The sequence below is a fragment of the Ahaetulla prasina genome, chromosome 7 (genome assembly GCF_028640845.1).
Source record: "Ahaetulla prasina isolate Xishuangbanna chromosome 7, ASM2864084v1, whole genome shotgun sequence".
NCBI classification, from domain to species: domain Eukaryota; kingdom Metazoa; phylum Chordata; class Lepidosauria; order Squamata; family Colubridae; genus Ahaetulla; species Ahaetulla prasina.
The window spans coordinates 14,602,666-14,618,719 of record NC_080545.1 but is presented as its reverse complement, the minus strand read 5'-3'; the positions used below and the strand labels follow the sequence as shown (position 1 = coordinate 14,618,719).

Here is a 16,054-nt window from a genome sequence, read left to right as displayed (position 1 = left end):
CTGGAAACTGCATGCTTTGCAATGTTGCGTTTCTATATATTTCTACAACACCAACCGCATAGATAATCTGGGGACATAATATATATTGTGACATTGCTGTCACGTTTTTCAGTTGTTCCCTCTTTGTGAGTGATATGCTGTGTTTTATTATTTTCAGTTCAAGGAATTAACTGGTAAAGGGTAAATGGCTTTTTAAAGAAAGCAGAAATACTGTACACTTGCAAAGAACCAATACCATTTATTCGTGAATTTCATTAATGGCATTCAATATCATGGGAAACAAAGGAATGTATTATTAAATGAAATACCTATTCATTTACAACTTGGTGATCTGCAAGAGTAGGGGTTGAAGAACTTGAACTCTGAGAATGACTGTCCTACATATCCTTCACACAATACTAATCCCTGTTCCTCATGTTGATATGGAAGATTTCCTTTTGCCTGAAGTCATCGTAGCACTTGTCTGTTTATTTAGCTTCAGGTTGATTGAGATCTTGCTTGTTTGTTTAACATTTCTAATAAACATGCTCCATCTAAAAGCTCTTACAACAGTAGACAGGCTTTATTTATTTATTTATTTTGAAGAAAATTGGAATAATCCGAAACAACCACACAATTCTTTTCAAAGCTAGCAATATTAGAGACAACCAAGTTGCAGGAACCAAGTGGGGTTAGGAACATCAGGTAAATTCCAGCCTTTTTTTTCAGGGATATAAAAAGTACACATAAAGACTTGTCCTTATTCTAACACATTGAACATGTATTTCTTGGCAGTTCTCCTGTGAATTTAAAAGCTATATGGCAGGCAGACAGGCAGGCATTCAATATGTGGCTTTCATATCTTCCCAATAGTTCATTAAAGAAATAAATATCCTGTTGTATATGACAGTTATGTCACATTTATTATTCTAGCACCAAGGGCAATATATACTTGCATTTACTTGAGCTGCACCTGCTTAAGTTTTCTGGATTTCAAATCGGAGAATTAACACATTCCAAAAAGAATGTTTTTTGTACTTACATAACTCTACATAATAACAGAGTTGGAAGGGACCTTGGAGGTCTTCTAGTCCAACCCCCTACCCAGGCAGGAAACTCTACACCATTTCAGATAAATGGCTATTCAACATTTTCTTAAAAATTTCCAGTGTTGGAGCATTCACAACTTCTGCAGGCAAGTCGTTCCACTTACTGATTGTTCTAACTGTCAGGAAGTTTCTCCTTAGTTCTAAGTTGCTTCTCTCTTTGATTAGTTTCCACCCATTGCTTCTTGTTCTACCCTCAGGTGCTTTGGACAATAGCTTGACTCCCTCTTCTTTGTGGCAGCCCCTGAGATATTGGAACACTGCTATCATGTCTCCCCTAGTCCTTCTTTTTATTAAACTAGACATACCCAGTCCCTGCAACCGTTCTTCCTATGTTTTAGCCTCCAGTCCCCTAATCATCTTTGTTGCTCTACATGTTCACCTACTCACCAGAAGCAGAGTCTAGTTTAAGAGAAGCTTACAAGAGAAATCTGATTGGCTTTTAATCCATTGGGAGTTTGATAAAATCCAATACCAGATCAGATAAAAAGCTTGGCGTGTCTGAATCCTGAGAGCAAAATGGCGCTATGACAGACTTGGGCAATCACAGAACAGCTATTTAGCAAAAGACACATAGAGAAGTTTCTTCTCCATCATCTCTTCACAGTCCTAGTGGACAACCATTTAAATATGAGCCAACAGTGTGCAGCAGCTGCCAGAAAAGCCTACACAGTTCTATGCTGCATAAACAGAGGGGTAGAATCAAGATCATGTGAAGTGTTAATACCAATTTATAATGCCTTGGTAAGGCCACACTTGGAATATTGCATTCAGTTTTGGTCGCCACGATGTAAAAAAGATGTGGAGACTCCAGAAAGAGTGCAGAGAAGAGCAACAAAGATGATTAGGGGACTGGAAGCTAAAACATTGCAGGAAACAAGAACGATTGCAGGGACTGGGTATGTGGTTTAATGAAAAGAAGGACTTTTTTGTGCATATGTATAAAAATGAGACTACAGCACAGGGCTGTCATCATTTTTTTTTTTTTTTGCTTTTCTTTCTGGCCCTTTTTAGCGTTTGGTGTTCCATATTATTTCACAATGCACTGTTTTTTATTGCATATTGATATAGAATACGTGTAATCATTGTACAAAGGACTGTGTGATACCGAATGATTGTGCAAAAGTGTTTGAACTGGCAGTATCATTTCTATCTCACCTGATAATAAAGCGTGCAAGGAATGCAAGATACTTGCAGGAATTTTTACCTTAGCAGATCACCCAAACCTCTCTTGAGATTGGAATATTCTTGTTTAATATATTTATAATTTAATGTTGAATTTTCCCAGGCTTTTGATCACCGTTGATCAAGGAGAGATTCAACCTAGCAATAAGGAAGGATATTCTGACAGTGAGAACAATCCACCAATGGAATGGCTTCAGAAGTTGTGGGAGCTTCATCACTAGAGGCTTTCCAGAAGAGACTGGATGCCATTTGTCAGAAATGGTATAGAATAGAATAGAATAGAATAGAATTTTTATTGGCCAAGTGTGATTGGACACACAAGGAATTTGTCTTGGTGCATATGCTCTCAGTGTACATAAAAGAAAAGATACCTTCATCAAGGTACAACATTTACAACACAATTGATGGTCAATATATCAATATAAATCATAAGGATTGCCAGCAACAAAATTACAGTCATACAGTCATAAGTGGAAAGAGATTGGTGATGGGAACTATGAGAAGATTAATAGTAGTGCAGATTTAGTCAATAGTTTGACAGTGTTGAGGGAATTATTTGTTTAGCAGAGTGATGGCGTTCGGGAAAAAACTGTTCTTGTTCTGGTGTGCAGTGCTCTATAGTGTCTTTTTGAGGTAGGAGTTGAAACAGTTTATGTCCAGGATGTGAGGGATCTGTAAATATTTTCACGGCCCTCTTCTTGATTCGTGCAGTATACAAGTCCTCAATGGAAGGCAGGTTCTTCTGCTTGGGAGTGGGGGGGGGGTTGGATTAGATGACCTACAAGTTTCCTTCCAACTCTGTTATTCTCTTGTATGTGCAGAGGATTCAAGAGGGGTAACTGCTCCACTGAGAAGTCAAGTGTTGTCATGAGATTATGACATCCTCAAATAAGTGTTGTATCTAATGTTGACTCCTGAATACGAAATAACATCGTAACTACATAGTATGATGGACTTGCAGGGCCGGCGCAACGTGTAACATGTTCACACTGGTACAGTAGGACTGGGTGTTTGTTAATATGATTTATTCGGTTAGGGATTTTCTGTCTTCACTGTGAGTTGTATTGCGTTGGGGGGGGGTGCACTGAGGGAGCTCCAATCTAATCTTACTTATGTTGTGCAGCGACAATAACGGTTGTTATTATTATTACGATGCATGTATTTTTACAATGACTATTTCTATCACTATTATAGATTTTTTTTTATTTTTGTATGTACGCTGAGAGCCTATTCATCAATTTCCTTGTGTGTCTAATCACACTTGGCCAGTAAATAATTCTATTTCTATTTCTATTCCTATTCTATTCTGGGCTTGCATTTTGATTGCTAATCCTAAATCAGTATCTCTAAATGTCAACACTCATTTTTGTGCAGTATTCTATTCTATTCTATTCTTAATTCTTATTCTAGTGAGAGCACAAAAGTGCCTACCGTTCCTGTCCTATTGTTCCCTTTTCATATCAATTTGATATAGCTGATGCATATTTTTTACATATATGTATATATTTTCTTCAAAATATGTTGTTCTATCTATGACAATTGTTTGTGCATACTGTTGTGACAAAAAGAATTTTTTTAAAAAAAGTCTGTAATAAGTCCACGCATGCGCGTCTTTCACTGTCCCAAACAGGCGAGTTAACGGTCGCAACTGACACAGTTAGACCACGGCACGCGAGGTCACCGCGACGCTCTGCGCACGCGCGGGGGAAAGCACGCGGCGAGAACGAAACAGAAAGAGGTGCCCGCGGTGCACAGCTTCTCTCAAGAGAAACCCTCGCGACCTCTGACCCGAGCACGCAAACTCCGGGGGTTGCGACGCACGCCCCCCCTCCTCCCTTCCCTTCGCCATGGCGGCGGGCGGGGAAACCTTGCCCGGGCTGGCGGCGGAGCTGAGGCGCTTTGCAGAACGCGCCTCGGAGCCGGCGTTGTTACCGGACGATGGGCTGGCGACGCTGAAGCGGGCTACGAGCCTCTTCCGGGAGGCGGCAGTAAGGTGAGGCCGCCGTTGGTAGGCAGTCACGTGGGGAGGCGCGCATGCGTGTCGGCGATTGGGGGGGTGAGGGGGTGGAGGTGGGTCTCGTTTCGCTGAGGGTGATCTCGGGGGTCCCTACTGGACGGGATTATTTCCCCACCCCATCCCCAAGGCAATAGAGCAGGGGTCTCCAACCTTGGCAACTTTAAGCCTGGCGGACTTCAAGTCCCAGAATTCCCCAGCCAGCAAAGCTGGCTGGGGAATTCTGGGAGTTGAAGTCCGCCAGGCTTAAAGTTGCCAAGGTTGGAGACCCCTGTAATACAGCTGTGTAGGCATTGAGATCCTCTCATGCACCAGGAATGGGGTTTTTTCTGGTTTGAAGATAACTGTGGAATGCTAGGGGTGGAAAAAAGGGTCTTCGAGGTCATCTAGTCCAGTCTTTTTCAACCTCAACAAGGAAGGGGTCCTTGGTGCTCTCTGAGCTTGCTTGTTCCTGTTCTTGGGTTTTTTTTTTTTTGCAGAGGTTTCATTTACCTAAACTAGGTAACATCATCAGTGCTAGTCTTGAGGATGTCTTGACCAGTGCAAATGATGCAATGGACCAAGGAATATAAATTATTCCGTTCCCCGCCATCCTGTCAGAGCTGAAGAAGAGGCTTGGATGAGAAGTGAAACGTCTTCAAGGGAAAAAAAAAACCCAAGGAAGTCCTGTTGCCTCTTGAAAAAAGCACCATTGGGGACAATCGTAACCTGGATGACTGAGAATCTCTGCATAGACTTTTAGCACTGATGATGTCACTTCATTGGGTAATGAAACGTTTGCAAGGAAACAAGCAAGCTCAGAGAGCACCAAGGATCCGTCACGTCAACCCTGAGCTACAAATATTCTCCTTTAGACTAGACACAAGAACAGTTTTTCCCCGAACGGCATCACTGTGCTAAACAAATAATTCCCTGAACACTGTCAAGCTATTCAGTAAGTCTGCATTACTATTACTACTAATCTTCTCATTGTTCCTATCACCCATCTCCTCCCACTTACAACTGTATGACTGTATCCTTACGACTTATATTGATTGTTTCCTAGTATGATTTGATTGCTTATTTATACCCTATGACTATCATTAAATGTTGTACCTTGATGAAGGTTTTTTTTTTCTTTTATGTACACTGAAAGCATACGCACCAAAGACAAACTCCTTGTGTGTCCAATCATACTTGGCCAATAAAGAATTCTATTCTTTATTAGTACTTTTCAAGTAAGGCATGTGGACTTCAACCTCCGAGATTCCCTAACCTGCGTGGCTGGCTGAGAAATCTTGGGTGTTGAAATACACACATCTATGTGGATTTTCTACACACATCTGTGTATTTCATGTCCACATCTAGGTGGACATGACGACAGTGTTCCAGTATTTGAGGGGCTGTCGCAGAGAGAAGTGGGACTAACTGCTGTACTTTCCAAAGCACCCGAAGGCCAGGCAAGGAACTAGGGATGGAAATTGACCAAGGGGAGATTCAGCCTAGAAATAAGGAGAAATTTTCTGACAGCGAGAACAATCAACCAGTGGAATGGCTTGCCTTCAGAAGTTGTAGGTGCCTCATCACTGGAAGCTTTTAAGACTGGACAGCTACTTGTCAGAAATGTATAGGGTCTCCTGCTTGAGAAGGGGTTGGATTAGTCACTAGAAGACCTCCAAGGTCCCTTCCAACTCTGTTAATCTATAAATTATGTCTTAAAATTGTCAAGGTTGAACAACAACACTGATTTAGATCCTGCCTCATGTTTTTCCCCCAAACAAGAACCCTGTGAGGTGGGTTAGGTTGTGACTGGCCCAAAGTCACCAGTCAGCTTTCATACCTAAGAGAGGCTTACAGCTTGTGGCCTCCTGGTTAACCAGTATATCAAATAGGCTCATCTGTTTAGTCTTCTGCCCCATTTTCTACCTGACACCCCTTCTTCAGATACTTGTCATGTCTCCCCACTGTTTTCCCTTGTCTAGATTTCTCTTTGAGATAAACAAGTTCAAACCTCCAGCTATTTCTTACAACTCTTTTTCTTGCAGGCCACTTTTCATAGAACATAGGATAATAGAGTTGGAAGGGACCATGGAGGTCTTCTACTCCAACCCCATGCTCTAGCAGGAGACCCTACCATTTCAGACATGTTCATCTTATTTATTTATTTATTTATTTTATTAGATTTCTAGACCGCCCTTCTCCCGAAGGACTCAGGGCGGTGTACAGCCAAGGTAAAAAGAAACAATGTACAATTAAAAGTAAATTTAAAAACTTATTATACAATTTGGCCGAAAATTAAAATTGTTAAAAAACTAAAAAACCCAGTTTAAAACTTAAATAAAATTTAAAATTCGAAATCTAGACAATTTAAGAAAGCCCCGCGCGAACAAACAGATATGTTTTCAGTTCGCGGCGAAAGGTCCGAAGGTCAGGTATTTGGCGTAAACCAGGGGGAAGTTCATTCCAAAGAGTAGGAGCCCCCACAGAGAAGGATCTTCCCCTGGGGGCCGCCAGCTGACACTGCCTGGCGGACGGCACCCTGAGAAGTCCCTCTCTGTGTGAGCGTACGGGTCGGTGGGAGGCATAAGGTAACAGCAGGCGGTCCCGTAAGTACCCAGGCCCCAAGCCATGGAGCGCTTTAAAGGTGGTAACCAAAACCTTGAAATGCACCCGAAAGGCAACAGGAAGCCAGTGCAGTCTGCACAGGAGAGGTGTTACATGGGAGCTACGTGAGACTCCCTCTATCACCCGCGCAGCTGCATTCTGGACCAACTGAAGCCTCCGGGTGCATCTCAAGGGGAGCCCCATGTAGAGAGCATTGCAATAATCCAGGCGAGAGGTAACGAGAGCATGAGTGACTGTGCATAGGGCATCCCAATCAAGGAAGGGGCGCAACTGGCGAACCAGGCGAACCTGGTGAAAGGCTCTCCTGGAGAGGGCCGCCAAATGGTCTTCAAATGACAGCCGTGCATCCAGGAGAACACCCAAGTTGCGCACTCCCTCTTTTGGGGCCAATAACTCGCCCCCAACAGTCAGCTGCGGCTGCAGCTGACTGTATCGGGGTGCCGGCATCCACAGCCACTCTGTCTTGGAGGGATTGAGCTTGAGCCTGTTCCTCCCCATCCAGACCCGTACGGCTTCCAAACACCGGGACAGCACTTCGACAGCTTCGTTGGGGTGGCCCGGGATGGAAAAGTACCACTGAGTATCATCAGCGTACAGCTGATATCTCACCCCGAAGCCACTGATGATCTCGCCCAACGGCTTCATATAGATGTTGAACAGGAGAGGCGAGAGAATCGACCCCTGTGGCACCCCACAAGTAAGGTGCCTCGCGGTCGACCTCTGCCCCCCTGTCAACACCGTCTGCGACCGGTCGGAGAGATAGGAGGAGAACCACTGATAAACGGTGCCTCCCACTCCCAACCCCCCCAACCGGCGCAGCAGGATACCATGGTCAATGGTATCAAAAGCCGCTGAGAGATCTAATAGGACCAGGGCAGAAGAATGACCCCTGTCTCTGGCCCTCCAGAGATCATCCACCAACGCGACCAAAGCTGTCTCCGTGCTATATCCGGGTCGGAAGCCGGACTGGAACGGGTCCAGATAGACAGCTTCATCCAGGTACTGGGGTAGCTGCCGTGCCACAGCACTCTCTACAACCTTGATTCCTTTCCTTGGGATAAATTCCAGTTTGAGGATTTCTTTTCTAAAATCAATGGCCATAGCAATATTCTAGGAGTAGTCTGAGGAATATCGACTTCTCTTGATCTTGACAATATATTTCTGTTGATGCAACTTAGGGTTTACATTCGGTTTGTTTTCCGTTCCAGCTTTGCATCACGTGATTGGTTCATATATTCAGATTCATAGTGAGCTGCCCTGAGTTGTTGAAAGCTGGACAGCATATGAGTTCAATGTTTTATAATTATCATATTCAGCTTGTGATCTACCAACACATCCATATCCTTTTCACAAGTGCAAAATGTGACATAGGACATTCTTCATGGGCATTGGTGATTGTACAATTTGGGTTGGATTGTGCAGGAATATTAGTGGTGTAGTGGTGCAGTTGCTTTCTTCAACTTCAGCCTGTTTTTGCCATATGTCTGACATTGCCGTCTAAACCAAATTCGATTTAATTCTGTTCTGCTTACCTGATTAGGCCTAGTTCATTAGCAGAAAGGTTTTCCATATGTACCATTATATCAGGGTTTTTTTGTTTAGTTTGGTTAGTTTCATGGCCTTCATGAGTGGGAAAGGTGAACTGGAAATGATTAAGGTGCTGTTCAGAGATGATAAATCAGAATGTTAAACTCTTACATCATATACATCAGCAGCCAGCATTATATTTTCCCAAAATTTCTATGAGATAAATGCTGATGTGTCTCATCAGTCACCAAGAAAAACCCTAAGGGGCACTTAAAATTCCCTATGCTGGTAGGAATTTGATTTCATTTTTCATTTTAAGCATCTGAATCAGTGTGTTGAGCAGTCTGCGTTCAAAACATTTCAGAAATAATGTGTCACATTGGACTTAGAAGAATAGCTGTTTCCATCCTGATCTAGACTAAGATTCAGCCTAAGTTACTTATGTTTAGACATCTGTTTTTCCCCATAATTTACTTCTCTAGTAGCTTCTTCTAATCATTTTTAGTAGATATCTTTGCTCTAATGGGCTGGGCTTGGTTATGTGCTCTACAGGTAGTCCTCAATTTATGACCACAGTTGAGAGCAAATTTTTTGTTGCTAAGTGAAATAGTTGCTAAGTGAATTTCCCCCCATTTTACAATCTTCCTTCCCACAGTCGTTAAGTGAATCACTGCATTGTTAAGTGAGTAACATGATTGCTCAGTGAATTTGGCTTCCCCATTGACTTTGCTTGTAAGAAGGTTGTAAAGGGCCTCTGGTGGCTCAACAGACTAAGTAGTCTGTTATTAACACAGCTGCTTGCAATTACTGCAAGTTCAAGTTCCACCAGGCCCAAGGTTGACTCAGCCTTCCATCCTTTATAAGGTAGGTAAAATGAGGACCCAGATTGTTGGGGGCAATAAAAGTTGACTTTGTATATAATATACAAATGGATGAAGACTATTGCTTAACACAGTGTAAGCTGCCCTGAGTCTTCGGAGAAGGGCAGGATATAAATTCAAATTAAAAAAAAAAAAGGATCACATGATCCCAAAATGGGACACTGCATCCATCATAAATATGAGTCCGTTGCCAAACATCTGAATTTTGATCATGTGACCATGGGGATGTTGCAATGGTCGTAAGTGTGAAAAACAGTCATTTTTCAGTGATGTCGTAACTTTGAACGGTCACTAAATGAACTGTTGTAAGTTGAGGACTATCAGTACTTTAAATAAACTCCATGACTGACCATTTTATGTGAACTCAAACAGTCATCAGATAGATTAAACAATCCAAACTTGAAACCTTTGACAAAAAATGGATTTTCCTAAGAAGAAATAACATTTTTCTCCGCCGCAAATCAAAGTGAGAAACAGCAACAGTACTAGCAGTCTATGGCCTTCGCCTTGTCCAGATATTACTAAGACTGTTCTTGACTTATGAAGAGATTTGTGGTCATTCTAACTGCTGAATGATGGATAGGTTTAAAAAAAATGTGTTTACCTGACACTTTTTCTTCCTCACTCGTCGTTCTGTTTATTTTTCAAGGACAAAGGTATGCTTTTCCTTCCTCTTATATAAGAAGGGGGGAAACTATCTGTAGGACAGGTATGTTGACTGAATTCTAGGGTTGTGTTCCACTTTGATTCTTAAGTCTGTTTTGGGCCGTATTTCTAACATTCTTCAAGTAGGAGAGAAGTGTCCCACTCCCAGTGAATTTGAAAAGGACAGGATGCCATGACAGTTTATGTTTCAAGTAGTGGCCTATTGGCAAGAGATGATACAAGATTCGGAGTCTTTGTGATCATGGATTCCTGTAGGGACTAGACCATGAAACACTGCTTTAGGTTCACTATGAAGGTATTCACACTTTGTTGTCCTGCAGAGGTGGTGTTCAGCCAATTCGGACCGGTTCACCCGAACCGGTAGAGGAAATCGCTGGTGGGCTCGCCCCAGCTCTATGCCATCCTGTTTAGGCATATTTTTGAGGCCGGGAGCATGTGTGGAAGGCGTGCGAACGAGCAAAGCACATTCATTCATTCATTCATTTATTTAGTCATAACAGTATATATAAGCATAAGCATGAAAATATATAACATATAAGCATATAAATGAGTATAAGTATGTAATAACTATTAATTGGATATAATGAAAGGAATCAATAGGACAGGAACGGTAGGCACGTTTTGTGCTCTTATGCACGGCCCTTATAGACCTCTTAGGATGCGTGGAAGGCCGGGCGCATGCGCAGAAGGCATGCATGTGTGTGAATTGGGTACACACATGAAACGAGCATGTGCACACGTGGCAAACTGGTAGTAACATAATGTGAAACCCACCGCTGTTGTCCTGGATCCCTTTGTTCAGTTGTGTGTAATAGTACAGGACTCCCTCTTGCAGCAACCAATTTTTCTAATCATCCTCATCTCTGTTCTTTGCCAGTGCTTGTTATCTATCCATCTTTTGATTTCTCCCTGCCTTCTGCCTTTGACTTACGGACAATTTTCAGTTGAAATAGATTTTTTTGTTTAGTTCTGTCTCATTCATTTATCAGTTTTGACTTTATCCTCTGTTTCATACTTCTATAATAAACACTAGGGAGAACATTGTTATATGAGACTTTGTTCAGTGTCCCCCATGAATCTACGCATAGATGGCATCTGAATTTATTTTATTGAAATAAATTTGGAGGACCTGCTATTTGGATCAGGAGAAGCCAGGTTGGGCAGCTTTTGGAACCAAGAATCTAGTAGGTATGGCCTGACTTGGAATGGGACTCTGAAATGAAGGCTGATGAAAAAATTATTCACAAGTTTTGTTCTGCATCAGGAGATTAGCGTAAGATGTCTTTGTGGGAGCAAGTAAGCCTGATACATTTGTCCCAGTTGCACAAAATGGTTTTAGGTGTGGTCATCGCTGATTGAAGAGCACTGTAGAACTCTGTTTATGGTAGATAAAAAAGAAGGTAGATTTAAATCTAGTTTTAAAATCTTATCAGACAGAGACTTGTGAATTTCTTTGAATTTCTGCATACCTAGAATAGAAATGTCAAACCCCCCCCCCCAATTCCCCGAAAAAAATCATTTGCTAGATGTGTAAATTTTCCTCTTAACCTTTCCTTTCTTCTCCTCAAAATAAGCAATTTAAAAAAAAAAAAAAGAGGCTTTGGCAAATTTGTTATAGAGCAGGGGTGTCAAACTGGATATTTTCAAGGGCTGGATCAGCATTGTAGGTATCCTCTGTGGACCTGCGGGGGGGAGACGGGGCAGACACATCCTGCGGCATTCTGTTGGCCAAAAATGGGCTGCGTGGAGGCCTCCCAAGGCCTCAGTGCGGCCCATTTTCAACCGACAGAGTGCTGCTGGAGGCCGAAAATGGGCCACATGGGGCTTGCACGCTGCCCGTTTTGGCCAGCAGAGACACTACGAGCCGGTATTTTGATATTTCCAGGCCGGCCCCATGGGCCGGATTTAAGCCCTCTGCGGGTCGGATCCAGCCCGCGGGCCTTGAGTTTGACATCCCTGTTATAGAGGTTTACTTTGATAATACAGTTTCTTCACTTTGTGTTTGTTTTTCATTTCAGGGAAACAGCAACTAAAAGTTTGTTCCAGGATCTCCTGCAGATTTTGAAAAAAGTTTCACATGAAATTGAAGTGACATGCCAGGATGCCAGGACATCGGCACATCTAGATTCACGCTTGCAACTGCTATCAGAATGTTTTCGATGCCTTCGGAACGCTTGCGCGCAGTGTGCGAACAGCCAAAATGTTATGAGGTATAGTTTTGGCTCCTGTCAGAGGGGCCTATACATGCATAGCTTTATTTGAATGCTTAAATTCCATCATTTGTTCATAATTTTGAGTTTTTATCGGATTTAACTTGGGAAGCTTGCTCTCTTTGAAATCCATCTCTCTCTTTGTTAATTCACTTCATCTTTTGTCTACTCTCAGCATATTAATAGGAGATGATTTGTCTCTGGCATTGGAATGAAACCTTGTGAGTGAATGAATTCATAGGTCAGGATAACTGACCGATGCATAATATTGTATTTGTTTGACTCTGTTCAAAGTTATTAGATTAGACCTCATTTTGCAGTCTTGGTTTTTTTTTCCCCCTTTGGGTATTTGGCAGTTATTTTCTTCTCTTATGCTGCCTGAGTATGTTGTACAGTAGAACTATTCAGAGATGGAAGTTCAGTGAACTGTTCATAATTTTGTACTATTTTTATAGTACTTTAGTATCTATGAACCACCCAATAATTTATACTGAAAATTATTAGAAGAACCTGCTACATAAGCCTGAGCTATTATCTACCAAGGGCAGATCATGATAATAATTTGATTATGTTTACTTGTTGAAATCTAGAAATAACATATTAATCTAAAATATCTGGTTTTCGGGCTTCATTCATTTGCCACTGTCTCTCAATTAGGTATTGTTGAATATGTACAGATACAGTACACACTTTTCTTCTGCACCGTACATGTTGAACTAGTAGGTACACCAGTGGTTCTCAACCTTGGCAACTTTAAGATGTGTGTACTACAATTCCCAGAATTCCTCAACCACGCCGAGATTGAGAAAATCTGCAGCTGCAAAAATACGCTGAACGTATTTTTTCTACCACAGTCCAAACTATAAAACTGTAATTTTGTTTTTAAGAAAAAATGCAACCCCACTTCCATTTTTTAGCTTGATATATTAATTTTGCTGGAAAGTTAATAGTAATTCAGTAAATAAAATAGGTAGGCAATCTGGTACCCTCCAGTTGTTTTGGACTTAATTATTACAGTATTAGCCTCAGTGAATAAGCAGAATTTGGGCTTGTTTTTTATTTTCATTTAGGTGTGTCTAAACTGCACACAAGAAGCTACCTGGCTAATGTTTTTAATCTCTTAATCTCAAGAATGACAATGTCTATACAAAGTGTATATACTGAAGTATAAGACTTACAAAATAAAAAAAAAATCTCCCTTAATATGGATGAAATTACTTCCAAGTAATAGCATAAAAAACAGGAATATGTGCCAATATTTGCCACAATGTACTCTTTGTGTTTCCGGTATTACCTAACATTTCACTAAGGAATAGCAATTGTGAGACCACTTTTATGATCCCTTATTATCACTTTTTGTAAAAAAAGATTTCCTAGTTTTCTGTTTCTTTAATAGTTTGTGTAAAAAAAATATGCATTGAGTTCTTCATGCGAAGATAATCATGAGATGCGGCTCAGCTCAGCTATTTGGATTTACCCACTAGGAAGGATAATAACATTTTGGAACAGTACACGCAATGCCTCACTTGATTCTTTTAATTTAATTTCTTAAAATTCCATGACTTCTTACTGAATACCTTACCTTTTTTTTTAAATTGAAAATTGTGGTTTTAGAGAGAGGTGAGTTGTATCTAGATATTCTAACACAGGGGTATTCAACCTTTTTATACCTACCGCCCACCTTGTATCTCTGTTAGTAGTAAAATTTTCTAACCGCCCACCGGTTCCACAGTAATGCGCCGTGTATCATTGTCTGTGCATGCCTCTTGCGCATCGTGGATTGGATTTTGGGGGGGGCACGCGCCAGCTACCAGCTCTGCTTGTCTGTTACAGCTGGGTGGTGTGGGGGGAGATGTGCGAGCTATTCTGGGATGAGGCTCTTTTGTTTGCGGTCGCACTATAGCGCCATTTAGTTTCACTTACGTAACGTGAACTAAACTTATGCGCGAGCGATACAAATAGTACATTTTCAGAAATTTAAATTGTCACGGGGAATTTTATGAAAACCTAATGAAAATGTTTTTAAATAATGCTATGAAAATTTTTAAAAAGTCAATTAAATTAAAAAAAAAGAAAGTGCTTCAGTATCAGACAAAACCCCTACCGCCCACCATGAAAGCTGGAACGCCCACTAGTGGGCGGTAGGGACCAGGTTGACTACCACTGTTCTAACACATATAAACTCTGGCATTACTGAAAACAATGGGCATGAGCTAGAGGAATTTATTGATGTAATTCATATGTGACAATAACTATAATTTGTTTTGCCTCTTCAGTAAACTGAAACAGGCCAGAGTTGGAAATTGTTTATTTATAAAGTTTGGTGGTTGCAGATTTCAGACTTTCTCCATTTTCTGGACAATATGGTTCCCAATTCAGCTGATGGAAGCCGTTTCATTTTAATACCGGTAGTACTTCAAACACTAAGAGAATCTGAAGAGTCAAAGTAACATATATTTTTTTCAACATTATGAATAAAACCTCTCATAGTAATACTTTCATAAGTGTTGAATGAACACTTATTGGTCAAGGATGAAATGGCCTGGGTGCCTAAAACTGTTGTGGCCCGCCAGCGGATCTAGCAGCAGATTCAGACAGGAGGTTGAGGAGGAACATGGCCCAGTCCTGGAGTCTGGGGAAAGCTCTGATGAGGGCTCTATGTCAGAGGCAGAGAGGGGGCCAGGGCCGTATGCCAGTTAACAGCTGCATTTGGAATCAGACATCAGTGAGGCAGACGAACAGCTTGAGCCTGTTCCCAGTGTGCTCATCACAGAGTTGCCAGACAAAGGGAACAGCTAAAGAACAAGGGTCGACTTGGGAGTAAGGCCACAGGTGGATGACGAATGGCCCTTCCCAGAGGGAATAAAAGAGGAGCGAAAGGGGAATGGAGTTTGCAGGAGACAATTAGTTCATTCCTGCATTCTTGCCAAGTATTGTGGTGTCTGAAAGATATCAGCCTGGCCACTCCAAGCCTGATAAAGGTCGGTAATTGTGAACCATCTTGAAAGACTGTGGGAGAGGAAAAACTTGACTGGAGAGGAATTCACTGTAAATTAAATAAAAGGAGTTTTTGTCGGGACAAGGAGTCTGCTTCGTGTTTTGGGGAAGCCTAGGTCAGAACTAAAACTGGTTAGGATCTGGATGGAGAGGAACAGCCTCAGGCTGAACCCTAGCAAAAAAAAAATGTTTTTGGATTTGGAGACCATCAGCAACCAGAAATGGTTCCTCTCTAGTTCTGGATGGGTCACATTCCCATATTCAGAACTGGCTTGCAACCTGATGGTACTCCTGGTCTCATCGTTCCTGCTGGAACAGAGGGAAAAGGCCCTAGCCAATTAATCTTTGCGGCAATTTGTATGCTAGTTTGAAAGTGTACCTTGGTTAGAAAGTGTAACTTGTAGTCATTTGTATCCTTGTCATCTCAAGGTTGGACTGTTGCAATTTTGTTTTTCTGAGGCTGCCCTAAAAGACCATCTGAAGGGTTAAACTTGTTCTCTGCGCAGCTGCCTGGATGAATTTTAAGAGTCCCAAGTTCAGCACCAATTTGCCATACTCCTGTGCTAAAGAGATATCCTCAATTCTGGATGCTGGCAAACCCACCTGAGCCAGGAAGCTCACAGGATGATCATATAACACAGGCCATTAGCGTAAGATTTAATAGGTTTGTTGAGAAGGTAATTGAGGCTCATTCAGCCAATTCCTCATTTTCTTTAATTCCATTTTTTTCCCTGCCAACATCTTGACGCTACCACAAAGGTTAACAGTGGTAAAAGATTGCATTGGGCTGTGTTTTCTGTTTGTTGTAGAGTATATACAGTAGTGGCCAAAATTGGTGAAACCTTTTGGGAAAAGTGTATTTTTGAGGTTTGATGGCTAATAACA

At 41.6% G+C, this 16,054-nt stretch overlaps 1 protein-coding gene across 2 annotated transcripts in view; it reads left to right on the top strand.

Annotated features, from left to right (window-relative positions):
* The first annotated feature begins 3,920 nt into the window (after positions 1–3,920).
* The window catches only part of ATXN10 (ataxin 10), an 89,267-nt gene continuing 77,133 nt past the window's right edge, over positions 3,921–16,054 (top strand). For both annotated transcript variants that reach the window (XM_058191348.1, XM_058191347.1), the window contains exons 1-2: positions 3,921–4,263; positions 11,981–12,172. In XM_058191348.1, the coding sequence (XP_058047331.1) occupies positions 4,118–4,263; positions 11,981–12,172 (338 nt within the window). In that variant the 5' untranslated portion in view covers positions 3,921–4,117. The remainder of the gene's footprint in view (positions 4,264–11,980; positions 12,173–16,054) is intronic.